Source organism: Cryptomeria japonica, chromosome 5 (genome assembly GCF_030272615.1).
Source record: "Cryptomeria japonica chromosome 5, Sugi_1.0, whole genome shotgun sequence".
Taxonomy (NCBI): Eukaryota; Viridiplantae; Streptophyta; class Pinopsida; order Cupressales; family Cupressaceae; genus Cryptomeria; species Cryptomeria japonica.
This window is the reverse complement of record NC_081409.1, coordinates 334,715,363-334,734,692: the sequence shown is the minus strand read 5'-3', so window position 1 is coordinate 334,734,692 and position 19,330 is coordinate 334,715,363. Positions and strand designations below refer to the sequence as shown.

The following is a 19,330-nucleotide window of genomic DNA, read 5'->3' as shown; positions in this document are numbered from 1 at the left end:
GTTTTTGTTATAGACTTTATTTTAGTAATGGACATCATTTAGGTGTGATGGATTATGTTGCTTAGGAGATCAAGCTTCTTGTCTTAGAGATTCGTAGTAAAGACAAAGGATATTTTAGTCTTTTTAAAGAGAATGGTTATTTATGTATGTTGCTTTTATGATGAATGGAAGAATGGATATTAGGAGTATTTGATTTGGTAGTTTCTAAAAGAATCTAATGAGTATGTTATATGACTAAGTTATGTCTTGACTCAAAATTTTACTCTCAGAACAAACAACCTTATGGGAAATTCACTGATGGGGGATCTATTGCATTGAATTCACTAAATGATCTCTGGATTTAAGAAGCTGAATCTTCCTTGTGATTGGGGGGAAAAGGGGAAGAAGAAACTTAAAGGAAAATGATCTAGACTATTTAGGCGATGCGCCAGAGCATTTTGGGACAAACATAAATAGCATATAAAACCTAGAAACATCCAATTTTAAAGCCTATTCAACAATCTATATATCTGAATAGAACCTTAACACAAGACACAACCAAGATTCATTTTAACATAAATAAACATACATCACGCATCCACTAGATAACAAGTGCAAAACATAGTTTAATTGATAGAGTATTAGACATATATTTCCACATTCATCAGAATTATAAGAATGCATAGAAAAATATTACAACATACTTAAAACAGACATCGCAGAGGCCATAGGCACAATTTGATTATCCTTTCCTCAGAAAACAATAACAACTAAAAGGCTTAATTGCTATCTAGAATACTTAATTGTTCTTTTTCATAAAAGTTCTAAACCCCTAAAATAGGAAAGAAAATTGCATAAATAGAGCCCCCGGCTCGGCTAACAGTCCAAAGCATCTACCATCCTCCCGCAACCGCTTCTAAGTTGAAAAAACCATCGTGGCATCCTAGAGGAACACACCAAGCAAAACCGCTTTCGAGGTTGTTGCCTCCACCTTGTCGTATCATCTCCATACCTGCCTAAACAGAAAATATTTTGACGCGAATCACAACCAGAGAGATAGGTCACCACGGGTAACAGGCGGCATCTTCGAGGACATTCAAAAAGGAGCATCTAAACATAAATAGGATGTGCAGCACAAAGGCGCCATGTGTCCCTATCTCCGCATGATGTAGAGTGGGGTCCAATAGGATGCATAGTCATCAAAACCCGTGCCATTTAGTAAATCCGCGTTGCCCCTAACCTCAAACAGAAAAAGCAGGCGATCAGGAACAATGTCGAAAAGACACCTGGCCTATACGATGAGCGCAACTGGGAAGTCAAAAGAAAGGGGTGCCACCCGATTAAAATGTCACCTACAGACAACCCCGAAATAATGTTAAAATTATGCATATGTGTTAAGGATTTATCATAGTTGCGTGGAAAGTGAATGAATAGATGGATAATATAATATGATGTTCTAAGATGAATATGTGATGTGTTAAGATTTTCTCAAGTAGTGACATTGAGATACCCTAGGGAATGGATTTGCATTGTATGAGTTTATATAGAGTCATGTTAATGATTAAATGGTTATTCAACTTGCGTAATATGATTCTATGGTTATGTTCTTGTGCATTTATGTATTCATGTATATAGTTAACGATGCACTAATGAATAATGGTAGTAATGTTGCATTAATAAATACTAGTAATAGCATAGTTGTAATGGTTATCTTAAAAGAAAAGAAAAAAATCTCTTTTGTTAGTAGATTTTGGTTTATTCCTCTAGGGTATTTTGGTGGGCATTACAAAACATGTATTCTTCATGCTTAAAGAAAGCTAATAATTATTTTTTCTTTCACAGTTTTAGATAGCTTTTATGTGGCCTTGTTGATGCATGTTGTGTTTCATTTTAGAAGAATGCCAAAATATAATATGATTATGCAACTTGATATCATTGAATCATATTATAGTAGGATGTTACTTGGAGCCATATTGAGGCTTTGCATAGATATTACATAGTGATGATATTTTAACTCTTGCTACCATGTTCTTTAATATGACTAGATTTATTTTATATTGATTATGTTATTACATATATAACTTTTATGTATGAATTCAATGTTAGTTGTCATTTTCATGAAACATTAGCCATAGGAATTTGTGTGTCTATTCCTTGAGGGATTAAGGTTGGAGAACTACATATGACTTTTATATTTGGGTGAATGATGCCCCTGCAACCTAATTCTATAGGTAAGGTGTTCAAAGAATAGCTCCAATGTTTGGGGTCGTTCCTAAACTTGATCAACCCTTATTGTTTAGAATCCTTCAAATTGAGGTTGGAATTTGTACTAGATGATTGTAAAACTACCTTTCAATTAATATGCACCCACTATATAGTTATATGCCAATAAAAGGCAATCTGTCATCACTAAGGTTATTCTCTATGCTTTTTTTTTGGCTTTCCAAAGTTTACTCCAATCTTGGATGACTTTTAAAGTCACCTCATCATGGTTTATGTTCGTTGTGAATGTATAAAAATCTAGTGGTTAAAACAACCAATGATATATTAAGGCATGCTTTAAAACCATAGAGCCTTCTTGGTTATACCCCCAATGAACATTGATAAGCACAATCATATTTTGAACATTATAGAGCTATATCTTTCTTTTTTTGACTTACTTTTCTTATGGAATTATTAGTAAGTGATTAAAGAAGTGATCTTGAGATTTCTTACTTTATGAGCATGTATATGTTTAGATATATGTGACTAGATAAAAGTTATATTTTATGGTTTTAATGTGTTATTTGTTTGTTGGTGATTTCATCATGCAAAATATATAAGACCGTGTATATGTTGGTTGTTCACCCTCTTAATTCCAGGGAAGAGATTGATGAACTGATAGCTAAAGCCAACCGATCAATTTTTGTGAGTGGTCACCAGCAGGTTAGTCTAATGGCAGGAAGAGTGAAAGAGATTGTTGATGAAACTGCAAACAAATGGGACATATTTTTTGTTGAAAAAGAAAATAAAGAAGAAAGGAAGAGACAGAAAATGGATGTCTTTTACAAAGGTATATCAAAAGGACAAAGGTAAAGGTAGAATTGGTAGTGTACTTGGTATAAAGGTCATAGATAACCTTTCTCCACCAGCACAGGACACCCCACCAATAACTTTAGAAACATCGGTACATATAGACAGTCAACCAGATAAGAAGGTTGAAAAAATAACACATGATGATACTAATCCAGATTCTGAAATTCTTTTTACTATGAATGTAGATACACAGGATATTAATATTGTTGTGGATAAAGAGACTATAGAGATAAAGACAGTTGATGCTATGAATGTTGAAATCTCTGAGTCACCGATTAACACTATAGACTCTTAGAAAATTGAAATATCGATAGAAGCTAAGAAGCCTGACACTGAGATACCAGCAGGTGAAGAAGTACATACACAAACTGAGAAACCAGCAAAAGAAGAGGTAATAACATAGATTGAGAAACCGACATCAACTGTAAGTAAAGAGGAAAAAAATGATGGAAACAAGGAAGAAATTGTTAAGGTAATTGGTCAAGTATTTGTGGAAAAGAAAGTTATTGCAGAACCAAGCACATCTACTACAAATTTCAGACCTACAAATGTAACAGATGTTCTTTTGGATTCAATTAAGAGGATCACAGATTGCAACACCTTAGCATATAAGGCCATTGATGATACATTGCCTATTTTGAAAATGATTGCACCGGCATATAAGGTAGACCATATTGATAGTTCTTTGGGTAAATTGGACACATTGTCCAAATTTATTGCTTTAAATATTCTAACTATAGATAAGATTAATGAAGAAACCATTAAGGAAAGGGTGAATAAAGAAAAAGGTAAATTCTTTGAGGAAACTATCAAGGACCGTACTAAGCACATTGATTCCTTATTACTAGTACTTAATTCAACAATTTTGGAATACAAAGAATTATATAAGGAAGCTTGTAAGCCTCACCACCTGACTGAAGACATTGATGGGGAGATTAAGAAAACACAAAAGGAGATGGATGATATAGCAGATAATATGATAGGTTCTTCAAAACTTACCTCAGTTATTGAACAAGAGATGGTATTTTTTGAGGAAAAGATAGAGAAATTGGAGAAGGAAAAAGCAAGGATAAGGTTGAAGGCCCAGGAACTGAAAAACAAACTTGGTCCGAAATTGGATAGTCTTATAACTTAGCGGGTAGAGTTATCTAAAGAAACAATTCAAGGAGACCGATCACCAGAGCAACAGATGCATTATCTGACCGACATGATCTAGTAGACATAAACCATTATCTCTGAAAGTAATAAAGTCATGCACAGCCTGAATCTAATTTTGGTAGATATCTTTCAAATTGTAAACAATCGGTTACAGGCTATGAGGTAGAATTTTTGTATTCTTTGATTCTTTTTGACATCCTTTGTCATTGATGCCAAAGGGGGAATAGTATGGAGAAAAATGTATGGAAGTATATACACAGAAGAAATCACTTGCTCAGGGGGAGCACACTTTTTTTGAGGATCAGTTTTGGACTTCATTTACAAGTTTTGGATTTTTCTCATGAGTGTTGTCATCAATGCCAAAGGGGGAGATTGTAGGCATTCTACACTCACATGAGAATGGTTGTTGTTGTCATTGATGACAACCAATTGGTAATAGGATTCTACAGGTTCACCAGCAACACATACATCATTCACCGACACCGACAGGCACAACAAGTTCATTCATCGACATCTAGTTCACACCGGCAATAAAGCATACCGACATCCAGGCCGACACATGAGACAAGTTTTGTTTATGTGAATTGTATTGTAAAGTAATTAATTATTTGTAAGCCGACATGATGTATTGTAAAGACTCATATATGTATGAGATCTTATAGGTCATTTTTGAGATAATATAGGATGGTATTATGTAGAAGAAAGCGAAAGGATTTTGTAATAAGGCAAATAGGTTGTGTGAGTGAATTTCATTCACCGGCAAGGCTTTTGGTTATGGTTTCTGATAGAGCTTAAACCAATACTCAATCAAGCATTGCAGATGCTAATTTGAGCATTACATTGTCTTTGATTTAATTATCAATTTTGTAGTCAGTGAGACTCTTTTGTTGAGCAGTGAGCTCTAGGCTGTTGGCCTTCCTACATGTGCAAGCCCCTATTGTAAGTAATATTTATTCATATTGGTCAATGAGTAAATATTGTGGGTCACAAATCCCATCAAGGTTTTTCCCTTACCGGGTTTCCTCGCCAAAATATCTTTTGTTATGGTGTGCATTTATGTTGTCTCTATTATTTCTCTTTATTGCATTATTACTTGTTTACCGGTACATTAATTTGGGTTGCAAAGTTATAAATAAGTTCAAATATTCCATTAACCAGTTAGACACCAATTCACCCCACGCCCCCCCCCCCCCCCCCCCTCCCCCCGCCCCCCACCCCTCTCAGTGTCTTTGGGATTGTCATTGCATCTAACAGTATATAGGTTAATAAATCACTCTATGTGGTAATTTAAATAGGACAATTAATCGAAGGTTTGCAAATCCTTAGGATATTTTGATTATATTTAATATCTATAAGATGAACCTACATATTAGAATTGAGTTTGATATAGGTGCAACATAATTGAATATTACCTTAATAGCATGCAGATGATTGATGCTAAGAGCTAATTGTGATATCTTAAGGATTAGTTATCTTTCAACAATAGCACACATGTGGGGAATATCAAGAGCTAACCATGGTATGATAAGGCTTAAGAAACTTTCACTAGTACCATGTAGGTGACATATTCTTGGAGCTATCCCATACTAAGTTGGATTGGTTTTCCCTAGAAACGTGGAGGTGATAGATGCCAAGATCCTCTAACTCAAAAGATTCCATGGGACATGAAAATTATATTAATGGCATCATGTGTTGTGTATTGTTATTCTCTTGCTAATGTTGATAACAGGTCATAGATAAAGGGGAAGATGCATGCCATAAGGTTGTATTTGTTTCTTTCTTTTGTTTGGGCATGTGATATTTGTATGGTTTTGTTCATTTTGTGTACATGTGTGTATGAGCTAGTCATAATATATATGTAATATATGCATGATCTCTAGTTACAATGTGTATATGTGATTTATGCATGAACTAGTCACATTATTTATATGTTGTGTATGTTGAGTTGATCATCATGTGTATATTTGATGTCTGTATGAGTTAGACATTATGTGGTTTTATGTTTCTCCTTGTGACATTGTGCTGACATGTATTTGGGACATGCTTAACATTGTCCTATTATATATGGATTGATTTGGAAGTATAATCTCAATCAGTGGGTGTGTTTTTAAAGAGAGGTCAATGAACTTATTCTAGTTGTGTGGATGAAGTCTTTCTGTTTTTGTTATGTGAACTATGCAACATCTAATTCCTAGAAAGAGATACATAGGCAAGAGATTTTTGAACGATTCATCAAGGAATAGGATTTGGTCTAGTAATTTATCATGATATCTAAGCATATTCTATTGGTGCTAAAATGTGAGATTATAGCATAGAATCACTACCATTGCTGTGGTTAGGTAAGGTTATGAAGCTAGCACTTGTAAAATTGGGAAGTAGTAAAGTTGCTTGGTCAATCAAGATGGTACTGAAGGTGTAATAAAATTGATTTATAAAAGTAAATTGTTAGTAACCATAGGTGGTTATTCCATGAGGATCTTAATAAGGCATTATACTATGTTTGACTAATGGAACAAGGATTGAAACAATGAGGGCACCACAGTAGTTGAATAAAGCTTTAGAATCACGTAGCCAAAACATCTACCTAGAATAACCTAAAACTAAAAGGGAATTTTTTTGGATATACACTTTACTAATATACAATCACAACAAAAATTAAATGTTTTGCTCAAAATTTATATATCTCACATAATTATTCTTTTAGACTTTGTCTTGAAATTAGAGGACAAGATTACACCCCGTAGTCACATCTAGGATGAATAAACTACTAGGAATTAGATCACCAAGGTTCTTCATATGTCAATATGTCATATCTAACTAATGAATCAAGTTTGGGCTAGTGAGGGCACCAAAATAATTGAATCAAGATCTAGAATCATGCATTCCAAAACATTGACCCAAAATAACATAAAACTACAATATTTGGATATACATTTTTCTACTCTACAATTAGAATGAAGATTAAATATTTTGAAGCCTACAGATACAATTCGTATAATTTTTCTTTTAGGCCTTTGAAAATTAGAAGATGAGATTGCATTTAAGATGAGTTAATTGCAATGAACTAGGTCAGTATGGTTCTTAAATGGGCAATATAACACACCTAAGTGATGAAATAGGTCATGGGTTAAAATAGTTGAATTAAGCCCTAGAATCATGCAATCAAAAATATCAACCTAAAACTAAAACAAAAATATATTTAGACATACATCTGCTTGCTCTACAACCACATAAAGTCAAAACTTATATACCTTGTATAATTATGATTTTAGATCTCCTAAAATTAGAGGTTAAGACTACATCCAATAATCATATTCTTTATGAGTTAACAATTAAGAATTTGATTGTTGTGGTTCTTAATAGGACAATGTAGTATGTCTAAGTGGTTCAATAGATTTTGGGTTAGTAAGGGCACTAAAATAATTATATCAAACCTTAAAAGACATGCAAAATATCAACCCAAAGTAGCTCTAAAATTAAAAGATTATTTAGACATACACTTTTATTCTCTACAACCACAACAAAAATTAAATATTTTAAAATCACAATTTAATAATGTCTTTAGACCTTTTTCTTTAAGAAGATTACTTTTGTTGATTGACCATAAAGAATGAGAACATAAATGATTAGAAATTCGCTGATTAGACTGTATACTGATTTCCTACAAGCCCAACTTCTCAGCCTTTTCTCTCATGTTACTTTTACTTGATTCCCACTGATGCATCTCTTAGGGCAAGGACAAGTTCGCATGGCTGATTTCTAACCCCACTAGAAAGGGGATTCCAGTGATTGATGTCATTGGCTGATGTTATGGTTTGAAAATTATTAAAAAGTCATGACCATGGATTAGGTACTCAAAAATTAGTGTAAAAGCAATAGCTTTTACAGATTATGTATTTAGAAAATTAAAAGTACTTTCAATTTGCCCAAAGAAAAAACAACAAAAAATTCAATCATTTTAAAAAACATTCTTTGCCCATCTACAATTTTAGTTTCATATTTGATATGGTTAAGAGAAAAGATTCATTAGAGGGACCTTTAGTAACTATTTGTTTGAAATTATGATATAATGAATCAAATTCTTAAAAAAGGTTAAATATCTATGTAGGGAGCAAAATGTACTCAATTAGACTGTTTTCTGCTTTTATTAATTGATTTAGGATGTATTTTGCTCCCTACATAGAGTCCCAGGTCAGGTTCAGATTTTAAAAAGGAAATGAAACCATTATATTTTATACTTTAAAATATAACCAGCATCTGTGGGCAACTACAAAACTATGCGCAACATAATCTGCTTTTCAATTACAGAGTTCAGATTTTATACTTTAAAATCTACCAGGAATTGGGCTATGGAATCTCCAGGTATGTGAAATATTTCAAAACAAAATGTTTTTCAAAAGAATTATTTTTCAGTTTCATATATTTTTTTGGATTAAATTATGTAGACGTTTTTCATCAAAATTTCTGATAGGACTGTATAATCCATCATCGAAGTAAAACAAACAATTTTTATTTTTTTAAAATCTTAAACAAATCCAATACCACAAGAACTGAAACTTTCAATCAATTTTTCAAAAAATTTCAGAGCATTCTTAAGTGTGATCTTCCTTAATATGATAACACAGTCTGAAGAACATATGGTTCATTCAACGACATAACACAGTCCATGTATGATCCATGTTTATAAATCTAAGGCTTTGGTTCAAATCACCATAGCACAGTCTCCATACTAAGAATGGTTTAAACTTTTAATCATTACGGGCCAGTGCCAAAATTCACTCACAAGAATGATGAGGTCATGTAGAGACCCCCAGGTGCAATTGCCCACTAAAATCAAATAATGGATGAGAATCTGTAGCCCCAACAGACCTTAAAAACTCAGATTTGGGAGAAAAGAATTGATGAAAACGAAGAACTGGACAACTGACATAAATCCCCCAAAAATTGAAAACCCTAAAACATCTAAAATTCTCAACATTGAATCCCAAACAGTAATTCCGCCAAATCTAACAATCATCAGTAATAATATCTTATCTGCATACTTTCTTGGCCTGAATACATTGAAGCGTGGCCAATCCCTCGTCTCTGGCTCGGATACAAGACAAACACCATACTAATCACAAACCCTGCCACAACTGGCACAGAATTCATATAAATCCTCGGCATTTCAGGATAAAAGCAGTCTACAACATCAAAATTGGCTAAACCCAGAGAAACCACAACTAACACAGAAAAAATGCCGTGAACAAAATCCAAAAACCTAACACTAAAACGTGATGTATCAAAAGCCTTACACTTCCGGCTCCCAAACGCCCACAGACCTCGCGGCGTTGCAAAGCCGTAATAGATTTTTCCATTAGGCGCCCTGAAACTGTCTGTAAAAGACAACACAAAAGAAGAAATTCCGCAGAGAGTTAACAGCCCTGCTGTGAGGATTTTGTGCAGGTGGTCACATTGCCCGCCGTTGGAAAAAATGGGGCAGAGCACTTGAAAGGCTAGCATTGTGCCCGTGGGCAGCAGGTTGTTCAGATGGGCAGTTAGATTCAGGGCTCGATTTACCGCACGAATTATACTGGCTTCTTCTGAAAATTCTACATCTTCAATGTCTAAGAATGTTGGCTGCTGCTGTAGCAAAGCTTTTTTTTCGTCGTCCATGACGAGATTTATTTGATCTGGTGCGCTTCATTGTGAATTGGGATCTATATATTCTGAGAAATGTATAAGAAATGATTTTGGCTTTTGAAAGGAAAGATTCGAAGCTTGAATTGGAGGGTGCAATAGGGTCCGGTTTGAGCTTTCGGTGGGGTTTAACTGGTTTTGAATTGTGTGCTTTTGAAGGGTTTTGTTTTCTGCCGTGTTTGAGGTGGAAAGAGTTAAAGCAGAACAAGCAGATTTCTGTATTCCGCCATTTTTGAGGTGGAAAGAGTTAAAGCAGACAGACCAGGGATTTGTTCATACATTTGATACTGCTTTTGTAGAGAAAATAATGTACTTTATTATGTAGAGAATCAGATAGCTGTAGATATGGAATTATGGTGGCTGCAGATACATCAAACCCCTTTAAAACTGTAAAATATATGATCTCTGCTCTGCAAAACTGCATATACGGGGAAAATGGTCTCCCAGATTACCATAATGAAAATAAAATGTTATTAACTAGTTTTCACCTACGTTAAATTGTTAAATAATTATGAAATCCTTGGATTTTGAGCGGGACATCAAAATGATTTATTGTTAAATTAATAGAAATAATAAATTAACTAGTAATTTTTAATTAGATTATGAGATTGGAAATGCACTCTTAAGGATATTAAGAGTCTATTTATTGTGATTTTTTATTTTGGGATTAAATATATATTTATCTTAGAATTTGTTAATTGCTTATATTTGGCTCTTGTTTATAAATGGATATATGATTTTGATCTTCACAAGTATTGATCTAAACTTAGCACACAAAATGAACTAACATTTGTGAGTGAGGTTGATTTAGTGGTAAGTGGATTGGTAGAATTTTGGTAAGGACTAGTTATGTTTAGGATCACCTTTAAGAATTTGTTGAATTATGAGGGTCATGTTCTCCTTAATCAAACTTCTAATTAGAGTGATTCAAGCAAGCACATAATATATCTAGGATGGCGCATGTAATGCCTTAATAATGAATATGGTGCTCTCATATATGCTCTTCAATGATCCTAGGTTGTCTTTCAATTATTCTTATCTATGACTCAAAGTAAAGAATCAACAAATATCCTTAAATACAACAAAATAATGTACAAATTAACACAAATGTTAATATGATGAAGCCATCATAATTAAATTTATATTTTGATGTTAATAGTGATTTAATTGTTTTCTAAACATGCTTGTTTAGAGAATTCATGTGATTATTACAAATGAATTAAGAGAAAGGAGAAAATGTACCAATTGAAAGAAAAAGAACAGTTTTTTTTAGCAAGGGGCAAAGTATTAATTAGTAAACAACCAATCATGCACAAAACAAAGAGAAATAAGGGTCTTAAGTCAATTAAGCACTTCTATCATGCTAGGATTAGTTGAGAGACCTTTATTTTTATTTTCTATGTTTTATAATGTTGTGTGTTGGTTCATTAGGTCATTTAAGGACCTACCATATGTGTATGTCTATTATAGGCAATTACAATTGTGTTGGAATGGAACATTTCTAGTAATCTTTAAAAAGAAATTCGAGACTCAAAATATTTTTTTTTAATTTTTAATTTTTTATTTATTCCATTCAATAGGCGATTAACACAAACATCACCCCAAAAAGCATTTTTTCTTGTTTTTTCAAGAATCATGATCCTAGTTTGAGCAAGTAGATATTGATTAAATGAACAATAGACATACAAGTATCAAAATCAAAAGCATATCATTTTTCACTTTATCAACTTACAAATTATAATGATTTTATGATAGATTTAAGGAATATGTTATTTTTGGCATGTCAACTCATTTTGGGATATGCACTTCAAATTTTGAATAGAAATTTGGGTAACATAGGGGAGAGGAGCCAATACGTTCTCACCCTAACTTCATGCTTCTCAAAATCATATGTGGACATTTTTAAAAAAATCAATTTTACACAACAACTTACTTGTCAAGTCCCCTACTTAAAAACAAAATTTCAAGTCCACATGATCAAATATGATGCCACGTCAACATGCATTTTTGTGAAAGTGTCCAAAATGGTCCCAAATTGTCATAAGACCCATAGGTATGCACTAAGTCATGCTTACTGGTGCGTTGATGTGGCATCACATCATTGGTTTTTTAAAAAAAATTTAGAGGTACTTTTTTGTGGATAAGCATTGACATGACATTTTTAGGGCACCACTATTGGTCTAAAAGTGTCCATGTACTATAACATGTATTGGTACCCTTATCACCTATTGGTCCCTCACCCCTATTTTTGTTTGTTTTAGTTCACACTTTCTTACTTACTATTTAATGGGTTCATGTATTGCTTCTCTTATTTATTGGTTGCTTGTGATAGAGGTTTTAAATTAAATTTTGTTGGTATTATTATTCTACCAAATTCATTATAGTTCTCTTGTTGGTGATCTACTTATAGAAAAGAATTAGATTCTACAAATGAATAAAATCATTTTTTCAAAAATATATTGAGTTTCTTTATAGTTTGTGGTTTTTCTCTTGAAAGTTTTTTCTTCACATAAATCATGGTATGTTAAATATATTTCTTTTGTATTTATTTTCTTGTAATTGTATGATCAATTTAATTTTTCCACAACCTGATTTTGTAGATTATTGTAACAAGCATATCTCTCACCTCTCCTTTCTTTTAGATGTATAGTAGTGATGTTTTCTTCAAGGAGATAGTTGTTGTCTCTTTTTTTCTTTCTCTCAATTGTGAGTCTTATTTTGCTGAAAAAAAATATTAAAAAAACACCACATAAACTAGATTCTAAAGAAGTACAAAGGTGTTGTTGTATTCTAATTGGATCTTAAAACAATTACAAATCATTAAAATAAGACAATTGAGTGCTTTGACAAACCTAGAAATTATAATTGTGTGATAGCTTGTAGTTATAGTTATATAGTAGTTGTAGTCACATAAATATGTCTAATTAATTAAATGAATATTTATTATTTATTTGATTATCTAACCTTCAATAATCAGTTAATTAAATTAATATTTAATTAATTCATCATCAACCCCTTCTCTTATTAATTAAATAAATTATTCAATTTATTTAAATTAATTCATTAAGCCACATTCTAAATCAATTAAATGAATAATTCATGTTTATTTAATTTAACCCCCTTTCCTCTTTTAAATAAATAATTAAAACATTTATTTAAATCCCTAAACTACCTCCCACTTGCATTCTCCTGCAAATGCAAATTGCAACCACAATTGAAATAAATTAATTTTATTTTAATTAAAATCCTATTTTCCCTCACCTAGAAAACCCCCTTGCAATCCTAAATCTCCTTCTAGACTCTTCTAACCACTTTCTAAATTCTTCTAACCATTCCTAATTAGCCTAATCCATCTCCTAAATATTGTCACATTCATAAGCAACTTGAAGTCACTTCTCAAAGCCTCAAAGTCTTTGAAAAGCATTTAATGCTTTATGTGTTCAACAAGCTAACCTCCAAAGTCTTCCAAACCACTAATGGATCTTACATGACCACTAATGGCTCTTACATAACCATTTATGGTTAATTCCACTTGCCCACATGGTTAGAGACTTTCCCTCTAACTTAACCTCCATTTGACTCATGGGTCTCTTGAAGCATTTATTGTTTTGACCATGGGTTATCCTCACTAACTCTTGCACATGAGTTTATCCATTGGATAAAGGGATTATTTATTGGATAATGGTTTTATTCATTCAACTCAACATTAACCTTACCTCCCAAGTTAACCTTCAAGTCATGCCAAGCATTTAATGCTTCTTCCCTCTCCCCTCAACCCATCTCATGACGACATTTGTCATTCTGGGATTGGATTGAAAGCCCTCACATGGATCATAAACCCATCAATCCAGACCCTTGTTGAGATTACTCAATCTCAACCATCCATTTCTCTCTTTTTCCTATAAATAGAGCCCATTCCTTCATAATCTAGATCCAGAAATCTTGCATGCATCTAAGTTATAGTGAATTTAGGAGAGCATTTTAGCATAATCTACATTTATCTTTTTGGTTAAAATTAACAATAGCATTTAATTAACTCATATTTCTCTAGTTGTTAGCTTGCATTTGCATACTTTCACAATCATCTTTCAATCTTGAATCTCCATAAGACTTCCATAGCAGTGCACAACTGAGAGCTACACTCATGTGGAACTTGGAGAGGAGAGGAACAAGGGAGGAGCAGCTACAAGCACGTTGGAGGGCATTTAGGGATGTTTTATTGCATTCCTTTGTTTCGTTGCTTTCTATTAGATGTTTGATATCTCTCTTGATATGCTTGCTTAGGATAGTGATTTCCTTTGTCTTTCATTTATGATGTAAGACTAACATCATTAACGTGTGATATTGTGTGTTTTGTGTCCCCTAACATATCATTTTTGCAGAGCATCAATAGCTATGAGTGATTGATATCATGGTGATGTACCTTGCTCTCAAGTATCAAAAAAAAAATGGAATCTAAAGAGTGCAAGAAAGAAAAAAATACCCATACAAAATATTTTTGAAAACTATTAAATTAAGATGAGACATAATTAAGGGAACTATCTATAGTTTTTGCATATAGGAACTTCTGACTAAGGCAAAAAAAATCGAAAGAAAAACTAATGTATAAAAGAAAAATAGAAAAAAAAAAACTATACATGTCTACCCCTATTAATAGTAATTTAATTGTTGTGGTAAATATCCACCCCTATTAATAGTAATTTAATTGTTGTGGTAAATATGATTTTTAGAGAATTTAGGCGATTACCACAAATGAATTAAGAGAAAGGAGAAAATGTGTCAATTGAAAGAAAAAGATCATTTTTTAAGAAAGTGGTAAGATACAAAATATTAGTAAACAACCAATCATGCACAAAACAAAGAGAATAAGGGTCTTAGGGTCAACTAAACACTTCTATCATGCTACAATTAGTTGACATACCTTTATTTTTATTTGTTGTACCTTGTAATGCTACGTGTTGGTTCATTAGGTCATTATTGGCCCTGCCATATGTGCTATCTATTTTAGGGAAATACAATTATGTTGGAATGGAACATCTTTTAGGAGGTTCCATCTTTTAGGAGTCTTAAAGAAAAGTTGCAAGCCTCAAAATAGTTCAAAAAATAAAATTTGGATAAATTCATTCCTTTAAATAGATGACTAACAAAACAACACTCTAAAAAGCATTTGTTTTCTCTATCAAACACATAAAATACCACAAAAAACTTCATTTATCTCATTGGAGAATTGGTGAACTCCTCATAGTGTGGACATAACATGAAATTGGAAGATTTTTAAGAATTTTATCATCTAATTTGACAATTATTTTGCTTATTTTCAAGAGGAAGTGAAGTATTGTTTCTCCATGATCTATGTGGAGTTAGCTCTCATTGTAAGGTATGTAGTGAATCACTCAGTGCATTTGAATTCAAATAAAAATATCATATCATATCAAAACCATTTGTGTTATTTAAATTAACAGTTATGATAACTCTCTTAATATTTAATGTAAAACTTCCTTTCCTCTTTATGAGATGTAGGAAGAAAGTTATCATAAAAGGGTATTATATATTTTAGGTTTAACATCAAGGTGGTTTTTTACCTTCTTGATGAACCTTATTGGATCTATGAATGAGATTTTTTCCTTTTGACAATCTATATGTACATGGTTTTTTCTCTTTGTAGATATTTTTTGGCTTTGTAATTTGAAATTGTATTTTTCTCTTGAAAAATGATTGGTTGATTATTGATCTTATAGTTCTTGACTAGAATGAAATGTTGTTCTAAGTTTTTGTTCTTCATATCTCACCCTAGAGTATTCTCACTAGTTTGAATTTTAATTTTTTTTTGTGTTTGTTTATTTATACTCTCTATATGGAAATGTATAATCTTTGTGTATTTGAAAGCTTGTTGGTCAAAGATATTAATTAATGTTGTTTTGCACATTGGTAGGTTTGTATCATTTAGGTTGAGGAAATCCCACTATCAGCTTTACATGTTAATGGATAAAAATTGGTTGTGTGCTAAAAGAAGGGATAATTAATCTATTTGTTTGTCACCTCTTCACCCTTAATTTTATTTCACTAATCCTCATTTCTTGTTGTGAACCCTATGCCCCTTTTTCCTTCCAAGGATTAGTTTAATTTTTAGGTAGCCAAAAAGAGAACCTTCTCTAGAGGTTGAGTGTATATTTAAAAGTTGTGTGCGAGAGCATCTACACTAGTATTGTATTTTAACATCTCTAGCCTCTCATCCTTTGAGTTGTCCATTTGGAGCAGCCAAGAAGGTAGTTTTAGTCCATTCTTTAACTATTACACTTATTTACCATACCTAAATTTTTTCATGATAGTAGATGGTGTATTAGAAGATGAAAAGTTATTGAGTGAACTTGTGGATATTGCATGATGGCATTGTATACATTTGTAATCTACCTTTGTGATGGTTGAAGGAGGAGTATTTCTCTCTTGACTTGGGTTTTTTTAACCCAAATAGGGTTTGTCCATGGGATTTTTTAAAAATTTTTTTGTTAATTTATATTATATATTTAATAAATGTTGTTTTCACGTGTCAACAAGATCTCTATGTTCCTCTTTGATGTACAACAAAATATCTTTGTTAAGTTGACATCCATTTCAAGTGGTTAAGTGTGTGTAATTGTTTAAGTTCTTTTTATTAAATATTTGTATATTTGTTTGCTAATAACAAAGTGGGGAGTATCCTCCCTATATTTGGAACAGGAATGATCTAGAGGATGATTGGTGTATCTATAAAGAAGAGGATAATTAGTGTGTCTATGATAGAGCATATATCTTTCAAAAATATTTGTATATTTATAATGTATTTGCTAATAACAAAGTCAATAGTATCCTCTCTATATATGGATCATGCATAAGAGAAGATAATTGATATATCTGCTGTGATTTTCAATGATACCATGTGATGTCACGCATTTGATGATATGCAACTACTTTTGGCTAATGTATTGTATACATAACTCTAGTTGAATCTTAAATCATAAAAAATTAAAATTTAAAAGCAAGAGACAAGATCATACAAACAATTATCTTAAAGATAAGAAAGCTACTAAACTAAATAATTAAAAAATTGACAGAACAATAAAACAAAATTTGAATCAATAAAACACAAAAACAATCAAATCATATACTAAAACCAGGCATCCAAAAAAATCAATCCAAATTATCAAAATCTAAAATGAAAAAACTACTCTATATACCTATCAAATGAAGATCCCAGACCCTATCCCCTATTATTCCTTAACGTCCAGGAGTGCTCTACTTATTCCAATCTTGTTACAAGCCATCTCAACCTTAAGCAATACAATACGTTTCTTCCATTTAAATCTAACTTTCGTTACGACTTCTTTTCTTTACGATGATCCAAAACGCAGCTATGTCTTATACTCTACGAAATGCTTAAAATACCAGGAAAATTTATACCTCAACTTATAAATTACACTCAAAGATGAAATAACAACCAGTCGCATAAAAATTCAGACCATTCCCAAATCAAAATTCAGAGCATTCCCAAATCAAAATCCAGAGCATTCCCACAAAAAATCCAGAGCATTCCCACAAAAAATCCAGAGCATTCCTGCAGAAAATCCAGAGCATTCCCAAATCAATCTAAAATCCAGAGCATTCTCACGTAGAAATTCAGAGCATTCCCACGGAAAATTCAGAGCATTCCCACATAAAATTCAGAACTTTCCCACACAAAACAAACCAGAAGAGAAGAATGGCGGAATCCCCAATTGAAATCAGGGAACCCCTAATTCACGAAGAGAAAGAAGAAGAAAAATCAAAGAAAAGGGACTGGAACGATATAGAACAGAGAAAAAGCGTGATACAGAGAGCAATCCACCAAACATTCAAGAGCACGGCCCATTTGGCCAACCTGCTTCCCACAGGGACAGTCCTGGCATTCCAAGTGCTCTGCCCGCTCTTCTCCAATAGCGGCCATTGCGACGCCGCCAGCCGTCTATTGACAGAAATTCTTCTTCTTCTGTGCGGGATTTCGTGCTTTCTAGTCTCTTTCACCGACAGTTTTAAGGGACCTGATGGGAATATTTACTACGGTGTGGCGACTCCCAGAGGGCTCTGGACTTTTGATTATGTGGGCGGTGGCGTTGTTGATCAGGGCAAATACAGAGTGAGGTTTATTGATTTTGGGCATGCTATTATGTCTGCCATGGTGTTTGCTGCTGTGGCTCTGCTGGACCAGAATGTTGTGAATTGTTTGTATCCTTCGGCTCAGGGTGAGACAAAGGAAGTTCTGGATGTGCTTCCTGTGGGAATTGGAGCATTTGCCAGTCTTTTGTTTGTTGCCTTTCCTACCACCCGCCATGGCATAGGATTCCCTATTACTGCAGATCATTAGCAGACATGACATGCCCACATTCTGCATCAGTTTGTTCTCATCAGAAATAATTTGTTGAATAAGTTGTTGTTACCTGGTATTTGCCTCTGCACAAAATAGTTTGTTCATAGAACTTTTTAAAATATCTGTATATTAATATGATAGCAAAGTATTCACAATTCATAATCGTGTTTAATATTGTTTTTGAATTCTAAATTTTTCATAGGATCACATTTTGTGAATTCTTCTTCTTAAATTTTCTGTTATCTAAATGTTTTTTCTTCTAATATTACTACACCATAATAGATTTTGGAAACAACATATGTATATTATTATCTTATGTTTTCTCCTCTAGCGTTATGTTATTGTGATGTAGCTTTTCCATCATCGTTGAGTTCACACTATGTGAATTCTTCTTCTTTAACTCTCTATTATCTTAATGTTTTCTCTTCTAATATTACTAGAACACAATAGAATTCAGAAACAATATATGTATATTATTATCTTGACATTTTCTCCTCTAGCACTCTATAATTATGTTGTAGCTTTTCAGTCATCGTTTGGGTTCACACTTTGTGAATTCTTCTTCTTTGACTCTCTGTTATCTTAATGTTTTCTCTTCCAATATTCTATAATTGAATTCAAAAACAATGTATGCATATTATTATCTTGATGTTTTCTCCTTTGGTGCTCTATTATTACATTACGATACAATCAAATTCGGAAACAATGTATGTATATTATTATCTTGATGTTTTGTCCTCTAATATTCTATTATCGTACTACAACCCAATCGAATTCAAAAACAATATATGTATATTTTCATAATATTATTCTTTGTATTAAAATTAATTATAAAGTTTTTTAAACAATTAATATTGAATTATGGAGAGTGATTGGAAAATGTTGATTCAAATTACTATGCAATTTACTTCAAATGTTTTAAATTTAATTTGTATGTTTATTGTAATTTGGTAAAATCATGTAAGTAATATATAGGTTGGTTAAGTAAATAAATTAATTAATGAAGAAGTTGAGAAAGTACAACTTCTAAGATCTCAAGAGCATCTGCAAGCAAAATAC

At 32.5% G+C, this 19,330-nt stretch overlaps 2 protein-coding genes across 3 annotated transcripts; one reads left to right on the top strand and one right to left on the bottom strand.

Annotated features, from left to right (window-relative positions):
* Nucleotides 1-8,703: 8,703 nt before the first annotated feature.
* Nucleotides 8,704-10,321, bottom strand: LOC131051239 (protein DMP4). 2 transcript variants are annotated; one of them, XM_057985655.2, is made up of 2 exons: nt 9,507-10,321; nt 8,704-9,347 (listed from the first exon to the last, which is right to left on the bottom strand). In XM_057985655.2, the coding sequence occupies exons 1-2, from the start codon at nt 9,865-9,867 to the stop codon at nt 9,229-9,231; spliced, it is 480 nt and encodes a 159-aa protein (XP_057841638.2). In that variant the 5' UTR covers nt 9,868-10,321; the 3' UTR covers nt 8,704-9,228. The 2 variants fall into 2 exon arrangements, with proteins under 2 accessions (XP_057841638.2, XP_059077436.1); XM_059221453.1 differs by having other exon boundaries at nt 8,704-10,321.
* A 7,002-nt stretch (nt 10,322-17,323) lies between these two features.
* Nucleotides 17,324-18,456, top strand: LOC131051240 (protein DMP4). The gene has a single exon (XM_057985656.2). The coding sequence runs from the start codon at nt 17,627-17,629 to the stop codon at nt 18,266-18,268; it is 642 nt and encodes a 213-aa protein (XP_057841639.2). The 5' UTR covers nt 17,324-17,626; the 3' UTR covers nt 18,269-18,456.
* The last annotated feature ends 874 nt before the right edge of the window (nt 18,457-19,330 follow it).